General features: G+C 53.7%; 1 protein-coding gene across 6 annotated transcripts in view; it reads right to left on the bottom strand.

Moving 5' to 3' along the window:
• Positions 1 to 12,473, bottom strand: part of Arhgef2 (Rho/Rac guanine nucleotide exchange factor 2) — a 52,726-nt gene that overhangs the window by 19,672 nt on the left and 20,581 nt on the right. For 3 of the 6 annotated variants that reach the window (XM_057792947.1, XM_057792949.1, XM_057792948.1), the window contains exon 6: positions 11,464 to 11,557. In XM_057792947.1, coding sequence (XP_057648930.1) covers positions 11,464 to 11,557 — 94 coding nt within the window. Of the gene's footprint in view, positions 1 to 6,305; positions 6,428 to 6,586; positions 6,785 to 11,463; positions 11,558 to 11,673; positions 11,886 to 12,473 lie in introns of those variants that run through there. The other 3 variants (XM_057792953.1, XM_057792950.1, XM_057792954.1) reach the window with 3 other exon arrangements.

Genomic DNA, 12,473 nt, shown 5'->3' with positions numbered 1-12,473 from the left:
AAACCATGCAGGCAGCTGAAACAGAACCGAGGAAACGGGCGGGCATCCTAAGACAGAGAATTATAATTCAGTGACGAAAACACCCAGCCTGGGCCTGCCACACCACTGACCACACGGGCAGTCGGAGTTGGGGAGGATGCCAGCCTGGGCCTGCCACACCACTGACCACACGGGCAGTCGGAGTGGGGGAGGATGGGGGAAAGGGGAAGTGTGGAGGTGCTGAGTCAACAGTGCAGGGGCCAGAGAGCAGGGGACCACAGTGCCCTAGGTCTTGAGGTGTCCTGGACCAAGATCCTTCTGTCTTGGCCCTTAGTTAGAGTGACCTGAGATGACAGAGCCGGGTGGTCTGGAGGTCATTCCCTACCATTCCTCTTCACGCTTCCTCCTCTACCCCAGTTACTCTACTGGTTTTTAAGTTAGGATCTCACTGTGTAACCTGTCTGGCCTTGAACTAAAGGCAATCCTACTACCTCAGCCGTCCAAGTACTAGGCTTACAGGCATGCATCACCAGGCCAGGCTTCTCTCCTTGTCCTGCCGGTCCTCCTTGCCCGCCCTGGTCTCTCCTTGTCCTCAGACTTCTTTCTATCAGCCCTGCAACTACTTCTCCCCTCCTCTCCTAAGGGACACCCCTCCCTCAGACTCTTCTTTAGTGGCAGCTGCCTTCCTGCCTGCATCACTAGCAAAATGTCCCGTTGGTCTGTTCTCCAGCCGACGTGTAGGGAAGTATAGCTCTTTAATTGGATTGTTTATAGATCAAAGTCACCTCAAATTCACCTTATGGGACTTCAAAGGCCAAGTCTAAATATCTCTTCTTGCTGGCATATACTCTCCCTCTCTCCACCTCTCTGCCCTCCCCGCCATCTCAAGGACACTGATCTATAGAAAGTACGAGCATGTCCGACAGACAAGCAAGCAGACACGACAGCAGCAGTAAACAGAACAACATGCCTGGCTGGCAAGGGCCACTCCAAACACAAGTGTGTGCTTATAGACACAGTCTGTCCTCATGGTTCCCTGTATTACCTGCCTAGACAGTTCTGCTGGAAGTGGGAAGGGACCAGGGACTGGGGCCAGGAAAGGGTTCCAGCAGCCCTTCCCCTTCTCGGCACCACTGCCCATACAGACCCCAGTTGCTCTGGTCCCCACCTTCCACCTGCCAACACTCACCCTCTCTTGAAGCGGCCCCTGTTCTGAGTGGGTGAGCAGCGGGCAGCAGCCACAGCAGCAGCACATCCCAGCACGGGCACTGCCCAGCAGCAAGCGGCCTGACACTGCCTGGCACTATTGTACTGAGACCGCCCCAAGGCTCAAGCTGTGGAGAATGCAATGGCCTGGGAAGTGCTTACCAGGGGAAACACAGCAAGCACAACAGCCCTTCATGTCCTCCAGGCCCCAGTATGTTCACCAGGAAAAGGTCTATCACAGCTAGGGGTGGTGTGCACATCTGGAAGTCTAACTATTTGGAAGGTCGAAGTAAGAAGATGGACAGTTCAAAGACAGCCCGGGCAACTTAGCAAGACTCTGTCTCAAAAGAAAACTCTAAAAAGGGCTCCAGGTTCAAGGGTCTGGTAGACATGAAACATTGGGTTCAATCCCAGCACCACAGAGGCTAGAAAGACCTGTCATTCCCCAATCCAAACACCCAACCCAGTGTTCAGAGCCCTTTCTGCAGGACCCAACCCTCTGCTGGCCAGCTCAGTGTGCTCTGCTTCCTCTCCACAGATCCGGAAAGCCTTCCCCGCTCACTGATATTATCCAGACTAACGCTACATGTCGGGTTAACTGAATATAAAAATGAGCAGGGCTGGGGGTTGGGGCATACACCAATAAGCTCAGCACTGAGAGGTTGAGGCAGAAGAATCAGGAGTTCAAGGTCAACTTTGTCTTTTTTTTGGGGGGGGGGTCTTCGAGACAGGGTTTCTCTGTAACCTGGAACCTATCCTGGAACTAGCTCTTGTAGATCAGGCTGGCCTCAAACTCACAGAGATCCACCTGCCTCTGCCTCCCAAGTGCTGGGGTTAAGGTCAACCTTCATCTTAAGACCCATACCTAGCAGCTGGACTGTGGTGGCACACACCTTTAATCCCAGCACTCGGGAGGCAGAGGTAGGGGGATCTTTGTGAGCTCAAGGCCAGCCTGGTCTACAAGAGCTAGTTCCAGGACAGGCACCAAAGCTACGAAACCCTGTCTCAAAAATAGACCCATACCTAGCACAAAGCCTCAAGTACAGCAGGCACCCAATGTATGTTCAGAAATGGGGGTACAGAAGGAAGAAAAGACAGGGTCTCCAGCAGCACCGTCATCTGTGGGTACCCTATGCTAGCCTATGAGAACCTTAAGAACTTCAGTCTCCTTTCCTGTCTTTCCTCTGGAGCACCCCACTTCCTCTAACAGAGACCAAGAGGGTTTCCTCTGGGGGTCAGAACACCAACAATGGGAAACCTCCTTCCACCTCCTTCCATGCAGGGAGGGAGCTGAGTGCTGACAAGTTCTCTCCATTCTGTACTCTAGGCTAAAAGAAAACAATGATAGCTGGGCAGTGGTGGAGCAGGCCTTTAATCCCAGCACTTTGGAGGCAGAAGCAGGTGGACCGACAGAGGCCAGTTCTGTTCTACAGAGTTAGTTCCAGAACAGGCTCCAAAGCTATGGAGAAACCTTGTCTTGAAAAAGAAAAAGAAAGAAAAAAAAAAAAAAGAAAGAAAAGAAAACCAATGAGGCAAGACAAGTAAGGAAACCTAGACTCAGGCTTCCCAAGCTCCTCAGGGCTGCAGAGTTACTCGGGTGTGTCACAGCTGCTCTCCCCAGGCCTGAGTTCTCACTGTCCTCCTCTCTCCGTACCAAGGCCTCTGGGAGAATTGTGTGGCATTCACAATCACCTCAGAGGGCTCTTGGAGGAGAGGTCCACTGGGACTAACAGCCTGTGGCTCCGCCCTGGACAGCCGAGACACAGGGTCACTGGGTTGTGAAGGGAAGGGCTGCTGGTCAGAGCTGCAGAACTTGCAAACTTGGTTTCAATTCCACAAGGGGAAATCTCTGAGACTGGGAGTGAAGAGAGAAGATTCCTGAGGTGAGTCCAGGAGGAGGGCTTTAGATAGACTGTGGAAGGCCCTGCTCCTTCAGAAGCTCCAGGGATGGAAATGGAAGATTGGGAGCTGAGAAAAGATGGCCAAATGCAGACACTAAAGCTTAAAGCAGAAACAAAAGGAAAAGACATCACTGAGCACGCAAAGGCACTTGGCGAAGGGTGGTAAACCACTGGGCAGGGGGACTGGACAGCACACAGGTGAAGCAGAAAAGGGGCACTTACGCCATGGGCACTAAAATCTGGCTAGAGCCCCTGCGACCCAGGTACCCCCGAGCCCAGCCTGCTCCCCTCAGCCACACCTGTCAGGCCAGACACAGACAGACGGGCATTTGTACAGGCAAACAATAGCTGTGCCAGACTCCCTGCCCTCCTGGCACAGGGCAGGCCAGCTGAGTTGGGAGGGGGTAGCTGCTGCCTTCAAGCCCTACCCCCACCTCCCCAAGGAGACAAAAACAAACCCAGAAGGGTCGAGCCAGCACCTCTCAGCCATTGCTCTACCAGTTCCAGAAACCATGACAAATCCACTCAGCGCCCACATCCTACATCAGAACAGAGGCTGAACTTTAAAATGGGAACCACTTGCTTCTGTCCACAGAGCATGGGAAGAGCTAATTTTCAAAAAGCACCCCTGTGCATCTCTGACGGAGAGACACACCCCCAAACCCAGGGAACGTAAACACGTGGGAATCACATCTCATCTGTCCTCTCTCTGACTCAAGGTCACAGTTCCCGGGCCAGTGGGACAGAGCCAGACCCTTCTCCACCTTCTCTGGTGCCCTGGGTGTTTCCCTAGGTACTCTGCAACCATCTTGCAGTCCCTAGGTGACCTCTCTAAGGCTTCATCCCCCTATGCCCAGCTTCAGTGCTTTCCTGGAACCCATTACCCCTAAAATCTTTTTGGATGGCTCCAAACCCCAGCTTCCCAGAGGAACCCCAACTCCTCAAGTCTCCCAAACTATTCTAGTTCCTCTCCCTCCTTCCCCAGCCCTGCCCTCCTGGTCCTGCACACAAAGCCAGCCACCTCTCTGGTACTCAGAACAAAGGCGGCCTCTCTCCCGGCTCCCCATCACACACAGGGTTCAGAAAAACCCACGGTGCTCCCGCCTCCAAAGCCATCCCCAGAGCTCTGATCTCTGGCCCCTGCTTTGTTCTGAGGGCCAAGACAGTCAGGGTTCAGGAAGATCGGGAGAGGAGATGAGGGGTCTAAAGATGCAAAGAGCAGCTTTAGGCTAGACGAGGTAGGAAGTAGGGCCGAGATTACTGAGGGCTGGGGAACCAGCAGGACAGAAACAATGAGGAGAAAAAGGAAGTGCGGAGGGCGCACGGACAGATCCTATGCCTGCGGAAGGAAAAAGGGCAGGTCGAGCTTGAATTCTCCCTTCTGTGAAAATGTCCTAAGAGTAAAGAAAGAGATGGGGGGAGGACAACAGATCTCTGCTCTGACCCATCTCCCACAGAGGCAGCAGGGAAGACCATGCTCCTCAAATAATCTCATTTCCAGTGGGCCTCTACTTCCCACCACAGTATAAAAAGAAAGGAGACAGCTGGTGTGCTTGGGGAGGGGGAGGGGGAAGATCCAGGGTTTGTTGGCTGAGAACCAACTCCCCCACTTCGGTAACCACAGCTTTCCGGAGGTGTCCCTCCCCTTCCGACCAGCTCAAACTGACAACCTCCCTCCTCCCCAAGGTCTCCCTGCCCTCTCAGAACCACTCTGGTCCTGGTCCCAGTCAGATCCCCCAATCCCCCCTCCATGGCTAGTCACAGGATAAAGAACCAGTTACCATGATATGATAAAAACAAAAACAACAACAACAAAAAAAAAAAAAAACAGGGCATGAGACGCCAGGTGTCTGGATTAGAGAAAGGCCCTCCAAGAATGTCTTCATAAGTGTCACAGATCTGCCCCCCAAGCTCCCCCATGACTTTCCTTTTTAGGGTGGAACCAAATTTCCGTGCTTTCAAAAAGGTCCCATTCCCACCCCCCCTGGCTCTACTCCAGGGTTTCGCTCAAACGGTTGAAAAAATAAACAGACTTTGGGAGCTGGGGCCTGGCCTGTCGCTGGGGTTGATAAGAGCCTGTCTGCCACCCCCACAGTTCACACTTCAGTCACCTCACCCTGGAGCTACTCAGAGTCCTGCTAGCTTTCCTTCCGGTTAGCAGACTCCCATCCCAAAAAAAGAAAAGCCTCAAACTAAGCCTCCCCTGGGCTAGCCAACCTACAGACCAGCTTCGCGGTTACCACTAAGACAGTCGCTAAAGCCTGGAACCAGCAAGAAGGGAGAGAGAGGGGTTTCCATCCCCAGAGTGGCTTCCCAGCCTGAAAATAAATGATCTGCTTGGCTGGCTGCAGAAGGGTCCATGAGCTCCCAGGGAGAACAGGGATTAAGATTAAAACTGTTCCTGCCTTTCCTTTCTGAGAACCTTATAATGTGGGTGCCCTGAGGAACTGGGAGGCCCCATCTGCCAGCACCAGGTCCCTCCCAGCTTCACATTCGGCTACAAGTCCTCCGGTTCACCACTTCCTGGAGACTGAGGTATGGAAAGTCATGGCATTTGGGAGTGGGTCTGAATACAAAGGCAGGAATAAAGGACACTTGTAAAAGCGCGGCGGAGGGGTCGTCAAGCAGTCTGTGCTGAGAATTACACACCCAGAACCCCGATGACAGGTGAAGGGCCCCCAACCCGAGGCCATAATCAAAATATGGCTGAGGGGAGTGGGGAGTGGGTCAGCCAAGGCGACTGGAGGACCAGGAGCCTGTAAGATGAAGGAACAGATAAGGGTGGGAACTACTCTGGGTTCAGACACCTCGGCGCTCAGGATGGAGGAAGGCATCCCAGCTACACAAAGGCAAGCTCCCTTCACCTGAGGGAGTCGGTCTGGCCTGGCGGGGGAAATGGGCTGTCGCTTGCTGTCCTGACCCCAGCCACCCGCCCACCCCAGGCAAGAACTGAATCACAGCTGGAAAGTCCATCGGCGAGAAGAGGAGGAGCTGACTTTTGTCTTGGAGGGGCGGGAAGGTGGGGGAGGGAGCTGGGAAACCACCCCCTCCCGCCCCCTCCAACCGATGGTGGGGACAAAGGGGAAAACGACCGAGCCTGCGCTGGGGGGCACCGCCGCGAGCAACCGGGCGGAACTGGGGCGCGGAAAGGGATACCCAACAGCGTCGCCCCTAGGAGCCCGACACGCACGACCCCCTTTTTCCCGCCCGGTCCCTTACCAAAGCAACTTTCTTCCGAGCGGCCCAAAACACTCGGTCCCGCCGAACCACTGATGACCCAGCTCCGCTCTCCTAGAATCCCAGCACAGAAGCTGCGCGGGTGCTGCAGACGCGGGTCACGTCGCGGTCCTCCAGCCCCCTCCCCACGCGCTCGCAGCCCCACCCACCCCGTCCGGCCGCTGCGCGCTGACTCCCGCTCCCCAGAGCGGGCGGCGGGGGGAGATGGGGCGCGGGGTGGAGGCCCGAGGTCGGCAGGGCGCTCGGTCGCAGAGCCAGCCCACCTTGGTCGCCAGCTCCTTGCTCCGGTCGATCCGCGCGCGCGTGAGGGATTCGATCCGAGACATAATCCAGCGTGAGCCGCGGTCGGACGCGGCGGACCCGGGCGTCCAGCTCCGGCGGGGGAGGGGTCCGGCCGCACGCGTCGGCCTTAGGGACAGGAAGTCTGAGTCCCCTAGCCCCGGCACCCAGCGCCAGTTCCTCAAACCCTAGTCTCCTCCCTCGCCCGGGCTCAGGAAGGGGGGAGGCGGAGCGGAGGCAGGGCGGGGTACCCGCGCACCGGACGGGACGCCAGGGTTAGTGTTGCTACCGCCTGGAGGACAAGGTCCTTGGATAGGTTCGAGGCGTCCTCTGCCTTTTCCCTTTAGCGCTTAGGGACACGCTCTGACCTCAGCGACCCCTCTTAGTTCGCCTCTCCCTAAAAAAACACTGGCACCCATTCCGAGTAACTTCACTCTTTAAAGACCCTCCGGTTGGAGGATTCTGTCGCCTACCTCGTCGGTCGCTGGGGGGAACCAGCCTTAAGGGCCTATCAAACAGACTTGAGTACACAGATCTTTTTTACAGTTGAGGACTGGTGTGACAAGAGGGAGGAGGAAGTCAAAAGGGAACTAGAAGCTGCACCAGTAAATTTCACTCCCTCCCCTCCAAAAAAGTAAGGAAGAGCCATTTTCAAATACCATAGGAGAGGGTTCCCCACCACCACCGCAAGCTTCTCACACCTCTGGGACCACACTCAGACCGTCATTCCCAGCACCACCTCTACCAACCACTTTGGCAGTGAAGTGAGAAGTCTGCACCTTTCCCGAGGCTAACTGAGGAAATCCTTCCTTGTGTCTGGACATCAGTTCCTGCCGCTGCCAATTCAGCAAGACCTGGAAGACTCGACACAACCTGCCCCGGTCAGGAAGTAGCTGGAGTTTGCTAAGGAGTGTGGGTGGCTTTTCATCTCTTTGGACCTTTTGCGTCAACCTGAGTTTCCTGCCATCGGGGAAATTCTTTCTCCAGTCTGTTTCCACTTTCAAGGTCTCCCACTGCCCTGTAAAAACCAGAGCACCCTGGGACAAAACTTTGTAGAAATTTCAGGGTCCTGCCTAATCTAGTCCCAAAAGGTGTGTGGTGGGATGGAGACGAGGGAAGGGAATGAGGCCCCGCCCACGACCACTAGCTTCCTGGCCTTCTCCGTAGCCTGCCCAGACAAAACGCTGCTGGGCTGCAGGTTTCCAGCCCAACTCGGCACTGGTACTCTCGTGGTGCCAGTTTTAGCCTCCATCGCTATTTTGGGCTCTACTGCCTCAACCACGGCTGTGCTGGTTGGGCTCCTCACCCCTGAACCACGCCCACTCATTCCTCTGACCTATCCCCTGCCTAGCAACTTCCTCACCTTCTGCACCCATTCTCCAGCTAAGATCCTTTTATAGTAAAGGCCGGGGGGGGGGGGCGGGGGGGCGGGAAAAAAAGAGCTATGCCCAGGCCAGGCTACCTAGAAGCAGAAAGGACTTTCCCAGGCCAATTCTGCTTCCTCTAAAGGAAGCCTAAGGACGGCCTTAGGAGCATCTGACTCTGGGACTCCAGACTGGCGCTCCTTTAAGAGATCAGCCGTGGCTAAGAAGTGTACTAACTTTAAAAACAGACTCCTAGCTGCCTGTCTTTACCATTGGGGTTTCAGAGACCTCTGTTAGTCTGGAACCTCACTTTTCTCCAAGGCCCGGGCCAGAAAGTGTTGTAAGTCAAACCCTGAGTGAGCAAAAATCTAGGATTTGACCCCAAGACCCTTTGAGGGACTGGCCAGTATATAAAGTCCACGTGGAGCGTCTGACCCCCAAGCCTTTACTGTGCTTTCCCATCCCACCCGTTCTCACTGCTGCTACCCAATTCTGAGCTCTGAAAACCAAACCTTTAAAACCACCTGTATTGAATGAGTTATATCATCAGCTTGACTCAGTTTCTGGTTTCTGCACCCTCAGGAACAATGAATGTTTTCCTTTCTCCTGGGTCCTCCCTTTTCCCAAGCCCTTTCATTCCAGCCCCACGTGATCCTGTCCAGTGAAGCCTTTCAGAAATTGTTTTTATATAGAAAAAAAAAAAAGAAACCCTCTGCCAGAATCTAAAAGTAGCCAATGCCCTTGTTGAACCATTTAACTTAAAAAAGAAAAGAAAAGAAAAAGGTACCATTCCCATTGCCAGCTAGGAAGGGAGGGAAGGGTCTGATTCCCGAAGGGCCATTCGAGGAACCAAGAGTGCGTCCAGCCGTCTAGACTCAAGACGCATCGTCCACAGATCGACCTTTCTGCTGATTAGTTTGGGCCCTAGACATGACTTGGGGATGACTAAGGCATACATGACCACAGTGGCTTCCCAGCAAGAGCTGGTAGAGGAAGGCTTTGGGTTCTGTGAGAGAGTCACAGGTTTCTTAATGAGTGCTGCTCCTCAAGCAAGCTGAGATCCTAAGTGACCCAGCTCCTAGGTTCTCTTGTCTGTGAAATGGTGATTAATGTGTAGCCATCACCTGTCTCTGCCACAGCCATCCTAAAAAGCTCTACAAAAGTGGGATGCCAGTCAAGTGGGGAGGAACAGACTACCTCCTCCTCTTCATCCCTAGCAATATGCAGCAGTGGTACCCACGCTGGGAACAGGGAGAAAGGGACAGCATGATGTAGGCATACCCATTCAGGGAGGGTGTAGAGAAGGGAGATGGGGTTTCAAAGAGAGACACAGAGAAGACTCTGGTGAAGACAGGCCAACAAGCAGAACAGTACACTGGTCCATGCTGCCTCTTCTTGGTCCCTGTCCATGCTCCAGAGTCTCTACCCAGGTTCCCTTTCTTCAGGTTCCTCAGTCTCCTACCAGGCTTCTAGGCCAAGGGTGAGCAAGTGTTGTGTGATAGCCTGACAGAGCCTGTGTCCTGACGGGGGTGACGACAGCCTGACAAAGCCTATGTCCTGACAGGATTCAGATCCTAAGGGCTTTCTGCTTGCTTCGTTTTCTAAGCAATCTGATTGCTGACCCTGCCTGCCTCCCCCATGTCCAGGGATTTTAAGATTGTGATATGCCAGGAGCTGGAGAGATGGCTCAGTGGTTAAGGGCACTGACTGCTCTTCTAGAAGACCCAGGTTCAATTCCCAGCACCCACAAAGCAGCTAACGGCTGTCTGTAACTCCAAGATGTTACAGCTCACACGGACATACATGCAAGCAAAGCGCCAATATACATAAAATAAAAATAAATTATATTTAAAAAGATTGTGATATGTCCTCTCATGTCTCCTCTTCATCACCTTCAACTCCCTCTCTGGGAAAAAGGTCCTAGCAAGGGGTCTGCTTCCATCACTCCCTTGCCTGCCCAGCTGAGGAAATTCTGCCCTCAGAGTCTGCCCCCCCCCCCAAGAACCCTGCTTTGCACTTGGCTACCATGGTAACAACCTGACTGGAGTGACCCATGGTTCTGCCAGCCGAATAGGATGGTGTCTCCTTCAAGCTCCCCTCAGTGACCAGAGGCCACCTCGGGTTGGAAAGCACATGCACACTAGTGGAAAAGGAGACGGATTTATGGTTGCCACAGTAAGTAGAGCCTGCGAGCCTGGAGCTCAGAATCAGAAGGCTGGAGGCAGGATAATGAAGGCCAACCCAGGCTATAGGACTGGGGAGTAACTGCCAGAGAAGGAAAAGGAGAAGGAGAGGAGGGAGGGAGGGAAGGGGGGAGGGAGGGAAGGGGAGAGGGAGGGAGGGAGGGAGAGAGAGAGGCAGGCAGGCACTGCAGCTAGGTGTGGTGGTGCATGCTTGGGGTCCCAGCTCTTGAGATAGACACAGAGGATCAAGAGTTCAAGGTCATCTTCAGCTATACAATTTAAGGCCCACCTGGCCTATATAAAGCCCTGCTTCAAAGATAAATAAATATAAACAAATGGTCATGTGTGGTGTCTCCTGCCTAAAATCCAGAATCTCAGTCTTCTGGAGGCCGACATGGGAGGAAAGTCACGGTTGAGGCTGCCTGGCCTACATAGTGAGTTCCAGGGGGGGTCTGAGCTACAGAGTTAGACCTTATTTCAAAACAACGAGAAGTTTAAAAAGAAAGAAAATGGAGCCAGGCGGTGATGGCGCATGCCTTTAATCCCAGCACTCAGGAGGCAGAGACATGTAGATCTATGTAAATTTGAGGCCAGTCTGTTCTACAGGGCGAGTTCCAGGACAGGCTCCAAAGCTACACATAAAAACCCTGTCTTGAAGAAAAAAAGAAAGAAAGAAAAAAGGAAAAGAAAGAAGAAAGAAAAAAACGAACAATTCAGGCGGGTTGCAGTCAAAGCTCCCTGCCTCACCAGAGTCAAGGGTACCAACCAAGGCAGAGCCGGACCGGACACCTTCGCTTCCTGGCGTCCCAAGGCCACACATGTGCCACACAATCACACCCCTCCCTGGCGCCCACTCTGCCTGTGGTCTTAGTTCAACTCCTTCGGTTGCTGTATCCACCCATAAAATTATGAGTGTGCGAGCATTGTGAAAACGCTAACGCGCTATGAATAAGCGAAAGGCGTTGCTGTAATTATCATTCTTGTGTCTGATGGGCAAGACTCCTGCTGCCCATCTTAGCTATGGGTGGCCTGAAGTGAGGAGCCTTAGGCCATTCCTCAGCTCCCGGCCCTATTTCTCTCCCAGTTGTCTGCAGCAGCTGTCTGCTCAGCTGGAGGGGAGGGAAACAGAGAAAGGCTGATTTACTGGGACACTCAGAGCTTTGAAGGCACATCATGTGTTCTCTTAAAATGAAAGCCCGGGCCCAGAATCTCTGTCAGGAAAGTTGGGGAGGGGTGACCTGCTGAGACATGGGGGAGGAAGAGAAGTGAGGAGGTAAGCAGAGCTTTGCCCCTATTTCTCGGATTGCCTCCTACCTTGGCCTTGCCTGTCATGCCCAAGAGGAAACTGAAGGTTCGTCGCAGGGAGGAGCCTGCCCAGGCCCCTGAGTCCTCTTCCAGCTGGTTACCACTGCAAAAGACAGGGAAGAGGTGAGGAGAGGGAACTGGGAAAGAAAATCGACCACAGGTGGCCCATGCCATTGAAGTAGAAGTCTGGAAACACACTCCCCGGTTCCCACCTCCTACCTCTTCTGGGTCAGGATGCTCAAGCTTCCAGATTCCCCTATTTATGAGGAAACTCCGGGCTCCTCCCAGATAAAGGCAGCCACCCTCTTCCTCTCCAGCTGGAGATGGGTGGGCCCAGTCCCTCTCAAACTGTTCTCCATCAGATGTGGTTGGAGAGAAGGTCCTTGAGGGGCATCTCCCCCTCTCAGAACAAGAGCCCTGTGTAGACCCTCTGCTATTTGGAAAAAGCCCCTGGGCCTAAGGCCAATAAGAACTGAATTTCCTGAGATTTCATCAGCCCATCCCATGAGCTAATCCCAACCGGAGCCAGAAGGCTGTGTCAGCTAGAGAATTTCAGGATCACAAATCAGAGCCCAGTTCTTAAAGGGCCCATGTGTTGTTCACACAGGCACACTGAGTGAGCTGCCCCATCTAACAAGGCTTTGGCCACACAGGCCAGAGAAACAGGTGCTGATTTTGCATGCTTATTTGTATAGTTCTTGAAATGTCCAGCATCCATCTCCATCTCTAAGCTCCACTCCAGGCCGCTCTGCTGGGAATTCTACAGCCCTCAGCTAGCTCTCCTTCGAGTTGCTTTCCTTCAGTGGTTGTCTGCCATCCACAGCTCACCCCGGTGGCCAGGCCATTCAGCAGCAAGCAAATCAATCTCTCTCTCTCTCTCTCTCTCTCTCTCTCTCTCTCTCTCTCTCTCTTCGCTGTTTGTTAGATTCCTTAGGGTTTGGCTCCTACTCCTTTTCTCTCGCTCGGGGAGAGAGCTATTTGAAGGCCTCCTCAGAAGCATCATGGGGACAGTGGGGAAT

The sequence above is a fragment of the Chionomys nivalis genome, chromosome 18 (genome assembly GCF_950005125.1).
Source record: "Chionomys nivalis chromosome 18, mChiNiv1.1, whole genome shotgun sequence".
Taxonomy (NCBI): Eukaryota; Metazoa; Chordata; class Mammalia; order Rodentia; family Cricetidae; genus Chionomys; species Chionomys nivalis.
This window is presented reverse-complemented; position numbering and strand designations above follow the sequence as displayed.